This window comes from Thunnus thynnus, chromosome 11 (genome assembly GCF_963924715.1).
Source record: "Thunnus thynnus chromosome 11, fThuThy2.1, whole genome shotgun sequence".
Lineage (NCBI taxonomy): Eukaryota > Metazoa > Chordata > Actinopteri > Scombriformes > Scombridae > Thunnus > Thunnus thynnus.
Window position 1 is genome coordinate 4,687,465 of NC_089527.1, and position 20,105 is coordinate 4,707,569.

The 20,105-nt window shown below is 38.6% G+C and overlaps 1 protein-coding gene across 2 annotated transcripts in view; it reads right to left on the bottom strand.

Moving 5' to 3' along the window:
• The window catches only part of LOC137192318 (inactive dipeptidyl peptidase 10-like), a 204,262-nt gene that overhangs the window by 80,130 nt on the left and 104,027 nt on the right, over positions 1-20,105 (bottom strand). For both annotated transcript variants that reach the window (XM_067602905.1, XM_067602906.1), the window contains exons 2-3: positions 5,115-5,229; positions 1,313-1,408 (exon numbers count right to left, since the gene is read on the bottom strand). In XM_067602905.1, the coding sequence (XP_067459006.1) occupies positions 1,313-1,408; positions 5,115-5,229 (211 nt within the window). The remainder of the gene's footprint in view (positions 1-1,312; positions 1,409-5,114; positions 5,230-20,105) is intronic.

Below are 20,105 nucleotides of genomic sequence, written 5' to 3' on the forward strand. Positions count from 1 at the left end.
CCATTTGCACTTGTTTATTCATTAGATCACATTGTACACCCTTTCAGATTATCTCTATGTAGACAGAGACTGACGACTTTCGAGCCAAATCCGCCAAAGCCTCTAACTTAGGAAAAAAAAATCTAATTTTTGCTCCAAATCCTAGTGATCAATCTTTCCTCTCGCCCGTCTGTCTGTTATCGTCTCCCATTTGTCTGGGGTCCATTTTGTCCCATCCATCCACAAACCACCCTATAAAGCTGACTTTCCTGACTGCCTCATTGCACAACACTGGGGCTCTCTCTGTCTAGCCTGAGGTCAGCTCAGGGAATGAGATGGCGTTGTGCAGATAGTGGAAAAATGTCACCTAGGAATGAAATATTGATGGACAGAAAGGCCTTGCCTCTTTCCCTTGCCCTCGGGCGTGGAGTGAGAGTCACGCAGTCGATGGGCAACGAAGAGGAAAGCCAAAACAAACACACTAATCCGCAGGAAAGGAAACCGACAGAGAGGAACACGGGAATACCACATTTCTGCCCGTCCTTCCTCTCTGAGGTATCACTATCTTCTCCCTCCCTCTAAGCAAACCGTAATCAGATTCCCTTGCACTCCACTTGATGCGGTTTATTTCCAACAGAGGCCTTCCAGGCTTAACATATGATCCCCTTCTGGCAAATAAGGAATCAATACAATGTAAATAAGGAGAGAGAAAATAAATCCGACCGTCTGAATTTGCATAACAAGATGCAAGGTAAAGCTAGGGTGAAACATCAGCCAGCCTTGTTTAAAACGGCACTGTCTGCTGGCTGTTTTAGTGAGCCACAATTACAAAGCAGGAGAGACAGCAGAGAGAGATGTCATCCCTCTGTTACTGAACAGAATAAGTGCTGTTGTTTGCATCTGAACTCACAGAGATGTCATTAATGTCAAGTAAGAGAATAGGGGGCGTTTTGTATAAATATATGTACAGTACCGTGAAGTAGAAGACGGTTAATGTAGGCAGTTTACCATACTGTCACTTGAGTCATTGTACAATTCAAAAGCAATAAAGACTATGCTTCATTTGTGCTATTTTTGTCCTTCCATGAAATATTCACAATAATGAAAAGGCACTACAGCCTTGTAAAGGCTATGTGATGAGGGAAGAAAATCAAGCTCTATTAGAACAATTTACTTGTAATACCTTGTTTAGTAAATAGAACCAGAAATGTTGAGCTTTTTTAGGTAAATACAAACCATTTCAGTACCCCAACACAGTGTCCTTCATTGACAAAGGAATTAACAGAAACCCTACAACCAGCAGGAACAGTAGATGTTGTTGTGAATCACTCACCATTGATCCAATTAGCCTCCGGGTCATGGACCTTGAACTCAGGTTTAAAGAGATCCTCAACAGTCAATTTGGTGTCACTTCCGGCTTGGTTGTCAGCTGTAAATACAAGCCATGGATTGTTAAGTTAAGCAATATTTCTTATTTTTTCTCAGTAAAACAGTAAAACATTAGTTTTATCTAGAAAGCCAGTTTGCTTCTAGCATGCACACAGTTCAAAATTAATCTCCATCATTAGTTGACCTTGGGGTTCACTCTCACCACTGACATTCAGATGTTTTCTCAACATTAAAACATCAAAAACACAAAGTCTGTCCTTAAGAGTATGACCCCTGCCACAGAAAGTATCCTGCAGATATATGACCACGCATAAAACATGGGTACATACATGGTATGTCTAACCCTGTGGCGTGGCTCTAAAGATGGCAATGTCTGCCTGTCTGTTAGACCACAGCTTTGGTCCAGACTGAATTAATATCTCTATTGGATGGATTGTTATGAAATTTTGTGCAGACAGTCATGATTTCCAGAGACTCCTATTAACTTTGGTTATGCCCCGATTTGTCCTTCAGCGCTGCCGTGAGGTTGATATGTGTGGTGTTGAATGAAATGTCTCAAATAATGTAAGTTGGTAATTGTTTGCTAACATATTAGCCATATATATTTTGTAAGAAGATAATAAATGAGGGCTATATCTGTCAGCTTTTTGGTTCTAATGCCCCCTAGTGGCCAAAAAATATTAATGCAGCTTTAATGTTTATATCATTATTTACTATAACCAGTAAATAACTAAAATTGACACCAGCTATTGGGAACAGTCACAATAACACCACATAAAGACACTTACACACACACATCAAGAAATCCATGTGAATGTGAACACATGGAAGATTTTTTTTTTTTTTCCACAATGGCATTTCATATGTTCATAAACATGATCATTACTGAGCTAGAAAACCCTAAAGCTGTCCCAGCATTGCCCCTGGAAATGTTTCATTTTTAATTATGAAATGTTATGCCTTCAGCAGACAGAGAACGAGCCAATTGTAAGCTGCTTCTGAATAGGACAGCTGCTGATCGTGAGCAGAATATGAGGGCCAAGTCATTTTGAATGTCAGCCATATTGGCTTTCCTTGATAACTCCACACAACATGTTTGTTTATGGAGGCAATGAAAGTCTAACCAACCATGGAATACACCAGGGGGAGAGTGTGGCTGCATGGGCACTGGGTTGTGATGATTTTACATCTGAGTAACACTGGACGTTTTATCATAATTTTGTGAGCAAGTACACAGGATATAATCGCCTTAAAATAGCCAAAGAATACTGATCAACTAACTGGACTGAACAATGCTGTGAGATATAGAGACAACAGGTGAAAGGTCCGCAGGATCTAACATGTCCCCAAAATGGTTTTTAGCGGTGTATTGCTGGCATGACAGCGGGTATTGGTGTTATGCTGCAGGTATAATCAAAATAAATACTCAATATAGTGGGCACAGATTTCACTGAATATATTTATCTTTTTGTTGTTATTCTTTTATTTTTGGGCTACTTAGGGGCAGAACTGGTACAAGCTAGAAATCACACAGGTTTTACATTATTGCAGTATTTTTTTTATAGTTTTTCTCAATTGCTTTGGCACATTTCTTGAAACATTTTTAAAGTTCTCAGCACTGAAGATGCATTTCCCAAAACAGCTCATATGTGCAACAAAACACTATGGTTAACCTGCAAAAGGCTGTAACTCACCCGAATGTTTAATTCATGTTTCAAAACTAAGTTAATGTGTCAATTGTGTCAAAGTCATTGCCACCAAAATGACACGTCCCTTTGACATTGTGTAAAACCAAGGTGGTCAAAATGTTTCAATGTTTTGTCAGAATAACAATGGACTCTGGAGGTGTGTTCCTCATCTCCTAATTTCCAAACAGTCTTATCTAACACTTACTGACACTGAATGCCTACCGTACCAGACTGTTATTTTTCTGAAGCTAACTGACTGCTATTGTGTATCAAACTGAATAGTCTGCACCCGGCGACCAGCCCCTGCCGTTGTAAGGCCATGGTTGATTACATAGTCCACATGTAATGTGTCATCTGTGTCTTTGCACTCTTCTGCATCTTTCTCTATTCTACTGTCTTCCATACTCCTCTTTCTCTTTCTTTTCCTCTTCCATGGGCAGACTGTTGCCCCCGTCCAATGTTTATCTGAGCAAGCTCCTCCATGTTCACAAATTGTAGCTCACTTGCACTCAAGCTCTATAAATGTGTTTTACAATACCCATACTCATGACTTACACCTATAAGCTAACTGGACAGCACTTGCCACTGGTTGATCTAAGATGTGAGAAACTCCCCATTCATAAATGAAGTTCGAGTTTCACCTGACAACGAACAAATTTATCAATTTAGCAGACTTTACGACCACTCCGTATCAATGTAATTTATTAAACGTGAGCTCAGCACATTTTGACAATTAGATGGACTATTCTGTCTATGATGACTTACACAATTTTTCTTTGTGAGCAAAGCTATTTGACTCAGAAGAAACAATCTATTTTGATCATAAAGACATGTACAAACAATAATTGTTCAACTTGTAGATAATTGCACATAATCATTTGTCTAAAGGTGCTAAAACATTTGAAAATAGCAACAAAGAATGAAAAATGCTTTTTCTGTTGTGCATAAGTAACAAAATGTGAATAATTTCACACATTGTTTTGACGACTTCAACCGTCATTTGAGTATTGAGCCAAAACAACTGAGAAAAACTGTAAAGTTGATATGGCTAACGTGCTAGCAAATTATCGTCTATTTACACATCCAGTAGGAAGAGTCTTACATTAGTGTTCATTTGGAGTTTCTGTCAACCTGACAATGTGTATATCCAATAATCACTTTTTGCTCTGTTTTGGTCTCTACCATCTCCCAAAGGAAATTTCTGGCTGTTTAGCTCTCTCTAACTGTCTAGGTAATTACCTAATAATTATTTATCAGATATTTTTTGCTAAAAACAGCTACAAACAGGGTTGATGAGAGTGATCAGACTGAACCATCCATCAACAACAAACCAAAACAACAAGCTTAAAGATGCTAACATGCAGAGCAGAGACAAACTGCAGATCTGGTGATAATTCTTCGTGGGTTCATCACTATGAGTGGCCCCTTTCACATTACACAGTCATTTGATCCATTGCACATTTAAGAATATTGATTAGTGCAGCTTTAAGCTGGACACCATCCAGACATCCGCAGTGGAGAGAGGTGCTGGAGAAAAGCCACCACTCTTTGTTTAATGGGTTGAAAACTCAATTTGGCATATTCATCTGCTCTCATCCTCAGCTTTCAATATTTTTCAAATATTTTGGAAGGCTGCAATGTACCCTCTTCAGGTGAAGGATAATCTTTTCATCCAAGGGAAATTTTAGAATTTTAACATGTTTAGACTCTGTGTGGATTCTTGATGAAGTCAACTGCTAAATCCTTACAACTGCATTCATTTTTTGTTTGTCACTTGGTAGCAGCGAACTGGCTGAACAATTTAAAAGATACTCTGTGGGTTTGTATGAGCCACCCCTTTCACATTACAGATAAATTTCCTGATATCATGCAAAGTTATTTTCATATGCTACCACATAGTACATTCAGGTCTTGTTGTAGGGTTGTAGACAGTTTTGGGACAGTGTCTTGGATGTTCAGACAGGTGCCTGTGGATGCAGATGTAAAGACAGGGATTCCTGGACTAATATAAATACAGGACCTCTAAAACAAGAGAGTACAATCATGGCTGAGTGTTACCTGGTGTGAGGAGGATGACTGACATGGTGATGAGGGAGCAGACCACCAGGATGACCAGCAGAGCGATGGCAATCCCCTTCCAGTTCCTCTGAGGAGGACTCACCCCACCAAGGTCCTGTAGAGAAAGAGAAACACGGGGGTCAGAGGAAAACAGGGAAACAGAATAACATTCAAGTAATCGGTTTATTTTTATGAAGAACAAAAAGACACAAAGAAACAGTCTGGGCTAGATGTACACAATACTCTTAGTAGTAATTTGACCCATTCTGACATTTGAAAGCGGTAAAAAGATTTTATGACTGTTCCTTATGACCAAGAATATACAAAAATAGATATATTTCCCAAAAAATATTCTTGTGAAGCTGTTATAAATGTTTATACATAAAGGGCGTGGATAGAGTGATCTGGTGGAGTAAGGACATGGTGAGTTAGAAGAGGAAGTATCAGATGAGGACACCAACACAATCTGTCGATCTTCAGTAGCATGTCTGCAGGCAGGATGGCAGCAGGAAATGTTATACAGATGAGTCCAGGCCCTACAAGACTGTAATGATTGTGCAGTTTCATAGATGTAGAAAAGAGTGCATGTGGTTTTTATCATACAACAATGCAGGCAGAGTCGATTGTTGATTTTCACGGTTATGAAACCAACCATTCAAAAATGTGGCTGCACACTTCACATTCAATAAAACCCATTGAAATGGAAACCCCATTATGGCTATTATCTTCTCAAGTTTTAGGTAATATGAGACCACAATGTGGTGTGATTGTGACTGTTTTTTCCTCCATAAGCAAACCTAAAGAATACACTCTCCCTGCTCTCTGAAACATTAATGAAGCATTAATCACCCATTTATGAATAACTGATACAGTATTTATGAATGCCAAATACTTTTGTGGTTCTAAATTTGGAATAGAGACTAATTATGAGGGGATACATGGGCTGGGACTGAAATGAACCAGTCCATACTGTGAAGAGAGGTTATTATCGTAATCCACCGTATTATTTGTCATAGTTTGTTGTGTATATTTTTGTGTGACTGTTATGGTGTCTGACCTCGTCCTTACTGTGAGGGGAATATGAAAAGTATGTAAGGGTTAAGTTTGACAGACACAATGCTGACAAACTAGATTGTTGGTACTGTAACTTTTGTTTATATAATGACACAAAATCTATCAGATTAAAGTTTATATCTGTTTAGGAAGGCCTCCAAAAAAAAAGGTTCACTTTTGTACAATTCTCCTGTGGGAGAGGTGGGTGTCATTTCTTTTGCTCATTCACTATCATAATCCATCCTATTATTTCTCATAGTTTGTAGGGTATATTTTTATTCCTGACAATGGTATGGTGTCTGTCTTCCCCTGTCAATATATAGATATCAAGTAATTGTTTATAGCAGTTGAGCGCTGCTAGGTTAAAGCTACGATAAGCTTTTCCTCTATATCTATTTTATTTGTGTAGGAGCTGGAGCTACATGGAGGATTTGTTACTGTCAGGTATGTTTTCCTATATATATTGTTTTATTCCATGTTGAACATTTTGCCACAATCGCCCCTTTTACACAGTTCTCCTGTGGAAGAGGAGCTGGAGCGGGCAGTATTATTTACATGGAGGTTCTGCTTTACTATTTGTCACTGTCAGAATAAACTGAGATCAACCGCTAAGATATTCCCATGTCACGGCATCTTCCTTTCTAACCAACACAACCCAGAAGCCCACCAGTTACACAACCAACACCCTCAAACCAGACAATCATGTAATAACAGTTGACACCAAGATGTCCAGTGTTTGTGATTGTCCAGAGCTAAATAATAAGGGCTGAATCCTTTTATAGGCATGGCAATGCAGCTCCATCCTGATGATCACATACTGTACACAGCTCATACAGAAGTCTTAACATGGGTCACACAGAGGCTTCGAATCCAATCCCCCGCAACAAAAAGGAATGAAGGGCTTTGCATGAGCCACACTGTAAGGCCAAAAAAAAAGTTTTCCGAGCTGAAATGTATTTGCTCGGTTCAATCACAGCTTGGCCAACCTTTCTTTTCAAATTACACCTTCTGACCTGTGGAAAACACATATTCTCTGTGGGGGCCAGAAGTCACACCTTCTGCAGCTGAGTTAGGTGTTGGATGTTATGACCCTCAAACCGAGATGCTGCTATATCTTTAGCAGATAAGGAATACAGCAGGTATTTGCATTCAAGGGCTCCATCGGTCAAACCGGCTGCTGAAAGGCTTGGTTCGAGCTATCTAATACTTTGTGTGATATTATCAACAGTGAAATAGCTATCCAGGAGAGTTTGTGAAGCTCTTGGCTGCAACTTCATCTCTGAGTCCTGGTATTTGAGGGTCTTAAACTGGGTCTCCCACCGCATCTGCTGGCACTGATAAGGTGAATTAAACCTCCCCCCTATAAATTTCTTCTTTCTGCAGCTTCTCCTGGCCTCAATTACCCACAAAACCCTGCAGGTGAAATGTAGTGATTACTGGCCACTACTATACCATACCTTGATTGGCTGGAGGGGAGGGGAGACTAAATGAACTAATTAGAACAAGGTTCCGCTTTTAAAAAGAAGATTCCTTCGCTTCTCGTTCAGATTTTCTCATTCAGAAATCCATTTGCTAAGCACTTGACATGGTGGTTTGAAAGCAGTTTAGCTGACTTTTTCATCTGACTGTCTAATGTCACATCTACTGGCTGATTAGCCAATTATGACTGAAGTACCTCCAGTTATTTCTCATGTACCACAAAGCAGCAGATAGAGTCAACAAAGGAACCAGCCACAACCTGGACGTGCACACATAGTGGCTTAAACAGCTCAAGACAATACCTTCTCCCCTTTTTGGCTGAAGCGCCCCTCTGGAACAAATTGAGAAATCTGATTAATTATCAGATTACTGTAATTGTTTTGGGCACCTAAACTGTTGCTGTCACACGCTGCTGATCATACCTGCCCACTTCTCCATGTTCTCTCAATTTCTACTGCAGTTCATCGACCTGCGTGACACGTTCCTTTTCTGAGTTTCTGCCTATGAACTTCTGTGATTTCAAGAAGCCAAGAGCAACTTTAAAAGTTAATGCTGCATTAAAAGAGAAGTCAGTCTTCTTGTGTGTTTGACAGACCGAAGTATGCGAAGTAGATTCATACACTGCTACACGATCCAGCTGGGAAGTAGACTTTCCCTCATCCTACAGTACAGACCTTGATAAAAATCATGAAACAAACATACATTTTTTTGGAAAGAATATTCTTCTTTTGTGGTCTAATTTGTGGTTTTGTGGCATCAGTAGAAATCATAATGTAATATCAATAATGAAGACATCTATGGCAATAAATAACATTGTGATAGTGTAATAAATTGTAGTAAGTTATTATCTACTGCTTTTCTTCTAATGTGGAGTTGTATGACCTTTCCAGTGTATGTTAGCTATAATGTTGCATTTAATTTACCTGGTAGCAAGTTGGTGGTTTTGTAAATGATATGATGTTCATATTAAGTGTTGCATATTACAGTGACAATGCTGAAAGAGGCAGCGACAGGAAGTAGTTCTAGGAAACCGGTGTGTGTCCATAAAGTTGTAAGTAGTAATGAATTTATGGACAATAGGTGCATTTTTAACAAAATAATTAAACTGATGATTGTTATTCTATGTGTATTCTGTGTGTATCATCAAACACAAGCATGTGTATGTGTGTTCATATAGTGTTCCAACATCAGGAGGAAACATCAGGACAATACAGTGGGTGAAGGGGGGCGCCCTTTTTTAAAAATTGAGTCGATGCCCCTCAAAATGTCTGAGCATGTCTCTGAGCCACGACCCAAATCTACCAGACTTTTGGCTTCTTAATATTACTTTTATGATGGACATAAGAGTGCAACTCAAGCATTCTGTCTCAAAATATATGGACCTTCTTAACACAATAAAGAAGTTCCCTGTCCTCATGACCATGGACTCACATTACACAGAAGCAGCGTTACATCATTTACAGCCCCCGCTGGACTCATAAGACTTATCTGTTATCAGGACTTGGGCCGCTGCTCGTTTCATTAATACCACAAAAGGCTGACGTGTCCTTGAAAACTGACGGCAACTCTAAATTGCCCTTGTGCCTCCATGCATGAGATTCTTTCTCCTTCTCATTTGCACTTTCTCTCAATCTAATTTTGTCCCCAATTTCCTATTTAGCCACTTTTGAATAATCATCCTCAAATTTATTAACTCAATTATGCGCAATAATAGAACCAGTAAGAGAATTTTGACCCGCTGAGTCTCTCTATTTCCATCATGAGGACTGTCGAAGCATTAGAAATGGTCCTGATAAACGGTTAGCCTACTAGAAGGAATGAGACAGCAACTGGGTTTTATCACAATCATTAGACCCTCAGCAGAGGAAATACATGTCTCACTAAATCTATGTAGACTAGAGAACAAGCCAGGACTGTGACAAACCAAAAAAAACAAAACAAGTAGTAACAGAATCTTTACCATCTAACATTAAGATGATTTCCACTTTTAATCTTTGAATAGTCAAAAAATGATAAATATGATGTGTCATCTCAACTACTATGCCACATCTGACCACATCCAACACAACCCAACATACACTATAACTGAAATCAGCCCGTCCTCAAAATAAAAACAACAGTATAGGTTGAAAATTCAGCTGGCAAAAACAACCTATAGTTACATTTGAGTGACAGATGCCATCTAGCAGCTGCAGTAATTATGACCTGGAGAAGTGACGCATTTCAGATGCCGTCTATATAAGGTGAAAAATTTCCATAATCAGAGATGGCAGGTTTGGTGGCTGGTTAGATAGATAGATGGTAAAAAGTGGGATTTAGCCGCAGGAAACAGCTGTTCACCTCTTGTTTCCAACCATGAGTGTCACGTTTCCAACCCCAAGTCAGGACAGTTTTTTAAAAACCATAACTACGAATGTCGTGGTGTTTACTGTTGCCATGTCGACGAAGGTTGTCTAACTTTAAGGAATTAGTAGCTTTAACCTGCACCACGTTTCAAGTGATCAATTTAACCCCAAACTATGATCTTTCCCTAACCTTAACTCTAACCAAGTGTTTTGTTTTTCCAACCAGACCTTAACCACAGCGTTGCCACATTATAAAACATCATTATTTTTAACAGTGATTTGTAACAGTTTTGGAAAGCACTGACAGAGGCGGCATATTAGAAAATGCCCCTATGGGTCGTTCAGGAGTGCATAGTACAATCGATCTACGTGGTCGTTTAATTATGCAGCATATTAGAAAACACTCCTATGGGTCATTCTGGAGTGCGTGGTACAATCGACCTATGTGATTGTTTAATTATGAGGATGTGTTGCTGAAATTAGTTCCCTAAGAGCATACTTTTTTCCTCTACTGGGTTGTCATTTTTGCAATTTGATTTTGTGTCAGCATGTCATTCATTTTCAAAATGTGCTCACTCACGTTGCATAAAGGTGCGAGTCTTTGATACAAGGGGACACACGGGGTTATAAATAAACTCCTGACAGCCTGGGCAGCAGGAACAAGAAAGCCTGAGATTTTATTATTCTGTATCTGAAAGTAAAAGTACGAGGACAAAGGCCTACTGTTTTCATATAAAGCATCTTTTCATCTATCCATTCTCCGCTATGACTTTTTTAGCACATCCAAGATAACATAAGGGAGACCTATAGATGTCTGAGCAGTTACTGTACTGGTTCCATGCTTTGCTATCTATGTGCTCATATCAGTGTGTGTGGAAATGATCGACTGTCAGCCACATCATTGTATGTATAATGTCTGCTTTACACATGACAGAGTCTTTGTTAAGATGCTTAGGTCACCATATCATACCCATAGTGATTGCATAATTGCATACATCTGAATGTCAGAGTGAAATGTCAATCTAACAAATGTCTGGAAAGCAACCCCGGGTGCTTACAGTTCACCCAGCTGGATCAACCTACTGACTGAGCACATAGTAACACATTTTAGGTAATCTGGTTGCATCAAATATTTTTATTTTTTTTATTTTATTGTATTTCACAGGGACAATGTGTAATACATGTATTGTACCAGATATAACTAAAAGCTAATTTCCATTCTCAGTGGTGACCTCCCTGGATGGAGACGCTAGTTGCCAAAGTAAAAGATGACTTTGTGGTGAATTAAAGCATTAACACTTTGAAAACAGACATGATAAAACATATTTAAACTAAAGTATTTTACTTTAAGTTAAAGAAATACGGACATGTTGGGAGATACGCTTGTTTTCTCTCTTACTCGAATTAGATGGAAAGATTGATATCATCTTCATCTCTGTGTGTTCAATTCAGAAAATGTGATGTTTAGCCTGTGTAAGCACAAATACTGGAACCAGGGTCAATCCAAAGCTATTTGTACATAGTATTTTTGTGTATTTAACACATGTAGTCTACTGTAGAATTAAAATAAATGAGACAATGTGCTTCAATGAGCAGCTGTCTTATATATTGTATACTGTGACTGTGCTACACTTTGCACACTTTCATAACTTTGAAAAAAATCCAGCGGACTCTTGTGTGACTTGCTAGCTCGCTAGCTAACTAGTTTTTCAAAGACTTGTGCATCTTTAGCAGATGTTAGCTCTTTCCCACTGCTTCCAGTCTTTATGCTAAGCTAGGCTAAACATGAACACAGAGATGAAATTAGTAACAGTCTCTAATCTAACGTTCTGTAAGACAGCAAATACATTTTCCAAAACTGTATAATTAAAGTAGATTTCTGACAAACATTGTTTTCAATCACCTCTCAAATTGCAATATTAACTGAGTAGTTAGTTCTATTACTATATTGTTAAAGCACAGTCAGGGTGGAAAAGGTTGTTTATCACTTTGAAGATCATTGTTGTATTGCAAAGGGGATATTATTAGTTTTATGGAAGAGATATGCTTCCATTTCATTAGATCTGTACAATCTGTACCAACTCTGAGACACGTGAGCCCCAAAACTTTGTTTTTTGCACTGGCAAAGTGAAGAGTAGTGTCCACAAGCAGCTGTCATACAGATCTCTCTCTGTCTATATGTTTTGTTGTCTTATTAATCAAGACCCCTAGTTTCAGGATGAGTTTTCTAGTTTCACCACTGGCACATACAGAGTTACAGTACACAGTGTTTTTTTCCCTTTCCCCTCCCGTTACTTGAAAACAACCACTCTTTGTCCAGTAAATGTGTGATATCTCTCAGCCTGGTGTAAACAGTTTGTCTGGCTGCTGTTCCCTGAGGTGCTGACAGTGCTGCCGGTTCTGAGGACAGTGACGCCATTACGGAGGAGGACATAGTTTGTGTGGATTGAACAAATGGACACTTCAGTTGTACTTACACACCAGAGACATCCCACTTTATCCCATCCCTGCTGAGGGTCTCCACACTGACTAGGAGGGCTACACAAATTAGAAGGACATCAAAGTACTTCTGTTGAATCTCTGCGTGAATCCTGACAGAACACATTCAATAAATACTACATCCCCGCATGAGTAAATCTTCTTGCCTCCTATTTTACTTCCATCACTTATTATTACTATTCATTTAAGCCAGACTATTAGAGCCTTCTTTTAATTAAACTGACTCTGGCTGTAATGCTACTCTGGCTTTCACTGGAACAAAATACCATCACACTCCATCAACACAATCAATTATTCATCAAGTCCAGTAGACCACGGAAAATAGCAGGACACATTTGTGTGAGGGAAGTATTGAGAGCCATAGGTGGGTGAACAGTGATGATGGTGTGGATCCATGCATGAATTCCTGCAGGATATGCCTGGCACCACTACTGGTAACAAAGGAATATTCGGGGTGTGCACAAAAGCAGATTTGCAGTGAGGAAGTAAACGCAGGTTTGCCCTCTAAATTTGTTTGACTGCATCTCTCTGAAACAACAATTCATAATTTAAAGGGATCCTCCTGCAATATTAGCAACCATAAAGTTGAGGGACTTGTGAAGGACAGATTTTAAAAATATTGCTTGAAATTGAAGCAGCAAAGACCAACATATCCTGACTTTCGGTCGTTAAGATAAAACACTTGATCCTTAACTTCCCATAATGCAACTGGATATTGTCACTTTGTCACAACCTTCATGCCCTGTAAATGCCCACATCTTTCAAACACAGTGACTCAAGTTTGCAGTACAGGCTGTCTGCATTACAAACTGGGGACTGACTACATTACTAGTGTTACATAACCACAGAAGACATTATGTTATGTTATTTCAGGCTGAATAGTACTCCCCATGACTGCTCTTTATGAGTAAAACCGGCAGAGTGGCCCATTAAGTATTATTTGCACATATGAAATCTACTTGTCTACTATTTCAGTTAACAGTATAGCAGAATAGTAGTAATGATTAAATCACATTTTCAATAATCAATGTCTAGAAGGCAACTGTAGCATGAAACAGTAAAGCAGACGATAGGACGATGGAGGAAAAACTCCCCTGATTGCTGCAAAGTGGTCCCTCTGCAATCATAGGGCTTAGCTGTAAGCCAACAGAAGTCATTTTCTATAATCACATCATTTGTCTTTGAAATAGCAAGAATGTCCCACAAAACAGAGAGAAAACAATTTAATGTAAAAAAAAAAAAAATGACTTACATTATTACAGGACGACTATAATGAGAGCATAGAGGAAGCAGAACTGGAGAGAGAGGTGGGGCTGAACTGAAAATATATATTTATAGTATATAATTATAGTACTTATATGCCATATCATATATATTGCATGATAATTCTGCATTTGACTTGTGCAGTATTACTAAGAACGTTTTTTTAAAGGTGTGCACTCCCTGTTTTGTTTTTTTTTTTACAGTGTGTTTGGGAACGTGGATGCTGTCTGGCAACTGTAACAAAATTTAGAAGCAAAATGCAACCTTTTTTTTTTTTTTTACTTTTGAGGGAAGTGCACCGTTAGTCCCACCCATCCTCCCCCCTCAGCTGGAGACAATGAACGAGCCCAGTCTGTAATAAAAAAGCACCACAGATGTTCAGTGTGTTTCAAACAGCTCTCGCCTGCTGCACGTTAATCTTCAACAGTGCTTTCAACTGTTGCCGAGAGTTATTTTTTGTTGCTGACTTCCCTTCACTTGAAAGCCACAGGTAATCTCTATAATAATCTATAGAACACAGACCCTTACTGAAGGCACGTATGTACAGTAGAGCGACACACAGACTGATAAAGTACATCTATTGTTCGTAAATATGCCTCCTCTGCACAAACTAAACCCTAAACACATGCTGGAATACATCTAATTTGGAAAGAGGCAGAGAGTGAGAAGGATGAGACATTATGTAAAATTAGGATGCTAATGGCGCCTCTGAGATGTTTGATTAAGACCTGCCGTCTTCATCAAACCTCTGCTAATAAGCTTATCCCCTCCCGCCGTACTGTGCACGCGTTTTTTGTTTGTGGATGTGCAGTAAGCCTACTGTCGGCAGAGTCAGGCTATTTATAGAGCTGTGAGCTTACCCTTACCTGGACTCTGACCTTGGAGAGCATGACAAATGACAAGCAGCATTTCAGCAGAAGTAGAGCCATTTTAACAATGACAGCAGGTCGGAGAGGGAGAAAAAATAATACCATCTGTATGAGCTTATTTTTGTTTACCCATGAAATACCATTTCTCTCTGCCTCATGAATCATTGACAGCCACAGCCAAAGCCATGCTGCGGTCTGGAGGCTTAACATCTGAAATTGATCCACTGGCTAATAGGAAATGGCAAGCTTAGCTACATGTTGTCATCTTATTGTATTTAGCATTATCAGCCTTGTCCTGAAGGACACTGCCACTGGCCTTTGGTCCATGTGAGATAATTTTCAATTAGTCACTGTCCTTGCAATATTGGTTTCAGATACTAGAGGTTGTTGACTCACACAGCAAGTGCAGCGGTATTACTGTTTATTAATATTCATGCTGAGATTAGCAATGCAGGGGTGGTGGAATCACAACATGAAGCACTGGAGGGATATCGTGGGAATGTATCCTTTGTATTTCATATACTTCATATCTCTTTGTGCTCCCAATGAACAAAACTGGTAGAAATAAAGAAAGTAAAAGGTAAGGGAATCTATTTTGGAAGCACAGCCAGCTAAACACACCCATTGCCTGGTTTCTTAATCACTTCTCTCCACGGCTTCACACATTTTAAAAGCCATATTCACAAAATTTCATATTAACTGCATGCAAAGTTGAAGCCCGTGTGTGAATACCTGTAGAAGTGTTTTTACTTAAAATTTGATATTGGTGCTATCAACTTCCTCAAATGTACAGGTCAAACTGAAAAAAGCCTGATTCCTGTGTGAGTAGATTAACCTTTTCATTTTGAATTGATGACATCTTAGTACAAACTGCATTTCTGTCTACTTCACAGTTTCTTTTGATGCTGCTCACCCTTCAATGAAAAATAAGTCATGTCCCTTCACATTATCTGTACCTGCTGCCTTTCTGATTCTGCACTTTAATTGTCTAATCTTGCCAGTACTGAGCCTCAGATGGAGTTCTGTTTTCAGCATTTAGACTTACATCAATAATGTAAAAAAAGTCTAACATGAGGGCTATAGCCTTCAGGCCTTTTTGTCACAACAATGACAGTTTTTCAATGGTGGAAAATGCAATGTTGGCATTGCAATGTTGCAATTATCTCTCCTAGTGTCCTTCCTTTGCTGTCATTTGGAAAGAACTGCGGCACTAAAGCACCTCTACTTATCTGTTTTTTTGCAGTAAAATTGTTAGAGGACATACCGGTGAAAAAATATACCTTGTTATATTAGATAAATCATAGCTGTGCACGCTTCCTCGGGGATATGTATGTAACAGTCTCTGGCATATTAAAAAGCATCTCTGCATATCAAACAAATACTGCTGAACCATCAGTCACTATGCCCCCAAGCTGGCTCAACCTTCACCTGTGTTAAGCAAATGCCTTTAAATAGCTCAAACTGAGTGGAAAAAAATGAAAAAGAAGTGAAAAGTTAAGCAGTTGAATTTTAACCAAACTTCAGAAAGAATGTGAAAAGGTGAAACAAACAAAGAAAAGTTAAAACTGTGCTGTATATATGTGAGTTATATATATATATTTATATATTGTAACTAATGCTTGTGCTACTGTGCTTATCAATAGGTCCACCTATCAACAGAACTTACATGCTGTATACCTGCCCATATATTATTTACATTAAGATGAGGTGACAGAAACATTCATACTTTACATGTCGATGGCTGAAGAGCAAAACCTCCTATCTGAAAAATGCACTTTTTTGAGAAAACTTGTTTTCTTGCAGAATGCTATTTGTTAAGGATACCCAGTTCATAACACACTGTTTTTGGACTATATTACTATATGATGTGGTGTTGTTTACAGTATGTTTGTATGGTTATTTGTATAGTTCGTATGGTTACACTGCACTGTTACTTTTATTCTCTGGTTTTATCTGTCTTATTCCCTTTTTAGCTTCTTTTTATTTCCAAATTTAACACTTTTTAATTAGGGTTAGGGTTAGTTAGTTTTTATATGTCTTTTTACTTGTGTTGCTTTTATATTCTGTTTTAATGCCTTTTATGTTCTATGTAAAGCACTTTGAATTACCTTGTTGTTGAAATGTGCTATACAAATAAACTTGCCTTGCCTTATTACAGTATTGTTAACACATAATATATTAATATAGTCCAAACACAGGGTATTATATATTGGGTATCCTTAACAAATAGTTTAAGGATAGTTTAAGTTTAAGTTTTTTTTAGTTTTCTCAAAAAAGTGCATTTTTCAGACAGGAGGTTTTGCTCTTCGGCCATTGATGTTCAGTATATTACAAGACATTATGATGCCTTTTATATTTCTTGTGATGTAAATGTTGCAGCTGTTTTAATATCTGTAAACTGAAATCAGGTAGTTATGAATCTTAGCCAAAGTTCAATCAGGAAGACGAACAGTATCTTCATGCTTACTTCATTATTTACACTCTTTCTCTCTTTCTTTTTCCCGCTTCCAACTTAATCAGCTGACTGATGGCGATCCTTCAACTGAACTCACCTCCAGATCTTCAGCCACTGCCTTAACCTCTTCCCCACCACAAGTGTCTAGACTGTATCAGGGTGATATCCCTGCAAAGCTCACGGCATGACCTCCCCCCTTAAATTGATGATGTCACAACAGGGTCTAATTGCCAAAGACTCCTCACATATTTCTTCACTTTTTCATATTGTGCGCACTACGTCAAATAAATTTAATTACTCTCTAAGCTCTCTCTTTCAGTTGAGTCTCTCCTGATTGAAATATTATATTATATTATTTTCCCAGATGTGGGATTTGCATTTGGCGGAAATTATGCAAATGTATCTGTGAGGTTGGGTTGCTAAAAGAGAACAAACATAAAGAATAAAAAAGAAAGATAATTCAGAAATATCAGTTTTAAATGTTTATCTACAATAGCAGTGAATAATAGGTGGGCGATAAATCTATGATACAATAATCATGCACTTTAGATTCCTGTAAGAACAGACAGAGGCAGTCTATAAAAGAGGCAGAGACATTTACTTGGAGATTTGTCATCAATTTTTACATTGTTTAAATGTTGCCTGAAGAGATTTTAATATTATTTCTTGTATTAAGGTTCGTTAATGGCAGCCTAGGTGAAATCACTGATGTGGAAAAAGGGAGCAATGTCTGATTTTATTATACAAACAAAGACCGGGGCAGAATTTAATGAAATGTATTCATCTGCATTAGCCCATTATAGTGGATAAATCTAAGCTCAAACCTCCTACAGTCTGGGAAAGGACACAGGACAGTAAAGTGAATTCTAATAATCAGCTTTTACCTGAATTTTCTCTGCACATTTAAATGCAATTTTAAATGATTTACATGGTGGGCGCCAAAGTCTTTGTCTCTCCCCTGCAGTCAAATGTCTGATTTGAATGCAATTAGACACAGTTGACTGCACTCTGGCAAATTACACTGCAGGCTGTGGATAAGATTCTAGCCATTTCCTCCCAATTCAAAAATGCATCTTATTTATCAAGAGAAATAAAAATTGAGCCTGAGAACCTGACTACAACAGCAATAAAAAAATATTAAAAAAATAAAAAAAAAGAAGCTCATCGACATGGAGTTGAATGTGTCTGTGTGGAAGGCAGGAAATTGTCTCTCTGTGTGTGGTTGAAGAGTAGCGCTGTGTGCTTCTTATACCTATAGGGTGACATTGGAGGATTCAGCAGGCACTGAGCTATAAAATTGCTAGTTGAGAGGGAATTAGTGGGGATGGAGAGGTGGAGAGGGAAGGACAGCACAGTTGGGAGTCGGATGAAGAGGTGTGCCTCAGCAATTGATTTGATCGTCTCACCATCAGTGATGTTGACAGTGCCTTTCCCCTTGTTGATTATGAAGGTTGGTGTCTTGACAACAGAATACAGAAAAGGGCAAAAATTACTCTGTGTCACAATAGAAACTAAAGACAATGGCTAGAGTGCAAGCACAGAATAACACAACTATTACCTTTTTTTTTTTAAAGATCTTAATTGGATTAAACTATTAAACCATTTCCCTTACATACCCCGGGGCTAAATCTCTCTATTGCCATTAATGAAGCAATTCGCACAGTATTCATGTCTACTTGTTGAGTCCTGACCGCAGCTAAGACAGTCAGATGTGATGTATTGGATCATAGATCTAATACATCACAGTGCAATACATCAACGCATCAATACATCATGTAGAATACTGTTTCTATGACATGACTTGAGTCATCCAGTCGTAGAGGATATCTGACTTCATTATTGAGTTACTGTACGAAGGTCTCGTTGAGAGATGACATAAAGACATGTGACTGGCTTGACTTAAGCAAGGATAAAGGGACGTGTTATTTAGTCAGGAGAGATGAACTTGTTGATGAATTACTCACAAGTTAAACATTTTGAGTGAGTGATTTTTGCAGGACAAATGAATTGTTGTATGAAATGATGTGGAGATTACTCTTACAGCTAGAATACACCGGGCATGGACGTGGCGCAACACGTCTGTCGCAGCATGGCTGCAGCAGAGCGCGTCCATCATAATCAACTGAAGCTGCTACACTGACCATGGAAGGATCATCTTTATTTTTGCACGGCTGGTCTATTTTCTGTTCTCTACGCAGGGCTACACGACCCTCCAACAGGTAAAATCTACATAGAACTGTGCAGAACATTGTTGCTTTTTTTTTTTTTTTACATTGCACATTAAAATAAATCAATCAAATCAATGTGTATGCATGATCCTGTAGTTATAACAATCTAGTTAATTAATTAAGTACCAGTTAATATAGCCTACGCTTCCAAACCCTGCACGGTTAACTGCATTATCACTTGGAAAAACTCAATATGTATGCAGTGATGGATGGAGTCTGTGTGGCAGGTAGAAAATCACGTCTCCGCCCCGTCTACGTGACGCGTCACATCCCTGCCTGGTGTATCTCAGCCGTTAGTGTTTTCAGGACTGCAACAGGGGTTCAGAGAATGTGCTTAGAGAGAAGAAATGTAAAAAGTTAGTGACATTTTTGGATGTTAATCTGATGAAAAGACTCGGATGCAAAAACAAACCAACAAAAGTGTGTTTGTCTGGTTAATTGAGAACACCAAGGATGAGGACACGCTTTCACAGTTAATGCAAGATTCAGGACAATGTGAGAGTGAACAGAAAAAAACTGTTTTGTGTTTTTAAAATGCTTTCAAATCATTAGTGACAATATGGTGAAATGAGTTCTGTGGAGTAATAGTAATGAGTAAGGAATTCCATTAAATAGCACAGATTTGATTATGTTTTGGCTTGTTGTGGTTAAAGAGCCGGTATGGTGGAGACCAGTGAGCTTTGGGATGGATTAGGGTGATGGTAGGAGCCCTGCTGGGCTGTAAAATTATTCAATTCTATCTCCTCTGTCTTTTTAAGTTATTTGAAATTTTGTAATTCACGGCTCAAGAGCGAGCGGTG